Below are 1,551 nucleotides of genomic sequence, written 5' to 3'. Positions count from 1 at the left end.
ATCCAATCAAAGGTTCTATATGGTGGAGAGAATGCTTCTTTTGCGAGGAACTATGTAAATTTCTCACATCAGGGCTGTAATATTTTAGTTGAGCAATAATTTGATACACATAATATCAAAACCACACTGCTCAATTATTCCCTAATCTGCAATATGTTTACATGCAGGAAATCAATTTTTTTCACAGTGTGTTCATATACATATACATTACATACACATAATATCAAAACCACACTGCTCTTTATTCCCTAAGCTGCAATTTGTTTACATGCAGGAAATCATTTTTTTTACAGTGTTGATATATATATATATATATATATATATATATATATATATATATATATATAACAAGGTGTTCTTAAACATCTAATTAGATATATATTTAAATGGGATTGAGACATGGCTGAATGTGTTTTTGGGATAAGGAAACAGGATCATATCAGTAAAACCTTGACTATCTTGATGTGTCTACATATGGATCCTTTGCCTTATGCAGTGATGGAAATTGATTTTAATTAATGACGTGGAGTTTTTTCTCTCTCTTTATTTTTTTTGCTTGAAATGATTCATGGGTTGACAATGATGAAAAAGCTTAGTAAAAACAATGACGAGAACAATAGCTGTTGAAATATTTAGTTGTTGATATAATTGTTTTTCTTTGTTATTTTCTGAATTGTATACTATGTTTAAATGCTTTTGTTGTGCCTTTTAAGCCCTGGTCCTGTTGCTATAAAAATGTGTCTTCATTTCTTTTTGTTAATGAAACTTAGTACTATTTTTTTTGTGCAGTAAGTAATTAATGCTTGGATACAGTACCCGAATAACTTCCTAGATTTTGGTAATTACTTGTGTCTTGATTTCCATATTATTTCCTTTGCAGTATTACCTCACATCAGGGGGTTGCAAGTATGGAAAAGCTTGTAAATTTATTCATAGTAGGGAAAAGGGTTCCATCTCACCAATTGTGGAGTTCAACTTTCTTGGCCTGCCCCTTCGACCGGTATTACTTCTTTCCGCTGTTTCGTAAGTTTGTAACTCTTGACAATTTTTCTCCTAAGGGATCATATCTTCATTTCAGGGGGAAAGGGAGTGCCCTTACTATATGCGTACTGGCTCTTGCAAGTATGGTTCCAACTGTAGGTTTCATCATCCTGATCCTATCACTGTGGCTGGAGCTGATCCTTCGTCTGGATATAACAATGCTGGAGCTTTTCCTGTACAAGCTTCTTCCCATTCAGCTGAATCTTCTTGGTCTCCGCCAAGATCATTGAATGACACAGCTTCTTATGCACCAATGGTGTACCCACCAAGCCAAGGCATTCCTTCTCCTAATACTGACTGGAATGGTTATCAGGTAGTCCATAACTTAGCTTAGTGTCTGTTGTATGATGTTTATGATGTGTGCTCTGTATTGTAATGTTTCTACCTTACCTAATTTTTTTTTCTACATCTTGGTATGCTGCTTGTATCCTGGTGCTTGTTTCCTATCTTTAATATAAGTTTATTATGTTATCAAAATGATGTGTTTTGTGAAGATTGCATTATCATATC

The 1,551-nt window shown here is 34.0% G+C and overlaps 1 protein-coding gene across 1 annotated transcript; it reads left to right on the top strand.

Moving 5' to 3' along the window:
* Nucleotides 1-838: 838 nt before the first annotated feature.
* Nucleotides 839-1,529, top strand: LOC124894463 (zinc finger CCCH domain-containing protein 43-like). Its single transcript, XM_047405129.1, has 2 exons — nt 839-1,000; nt 1,079-1,529. The coding sequence occupies exon 2, from the start codon at nt 1,103-1,105 to the stop codon at nt 1,373-1,375; it is 273 nt and encodes a 90-aa protein (XP_047261085.1). The 5' UTR covers nt 839-1,000; nt 1,079-1,102; the 3' UTR covers nt 1,376-1,529.
* Nucleotides 1,530-1,551: the final 22 nt, after the last annotated feature.

This window comes from Capsicum annuum, unplaced genomic scaffold (assembly GCF_002878395.1).
Source record: "Capsicum annuum cultivar UCD-10X-F1 unplaced genomic scaffold, UCD10Xv1.1 ctg74359, whole genome shotgun sequence".
Lineage (NCBI taxonomy): Eukaryota > Viridiplantae > Streptophyta > Magnoliopsida > Solanales > Solanaceae > Capsicum > Capsicum annuum.
The sequence above is the reverse complement of the archived record's forward strand: the minus strand, read 5'-3'. Positions and strand labels throughout refer to the sequence as shown.

Coding starts and splice junctions, on each gene's coding strand:
- LOC124894463 (XM_047405129.1), top strand. CDS start 1,103: ATGCGTACTGGCTCTTGCAAGTATGGTTCCAACTGTAGGTTTCATCAT.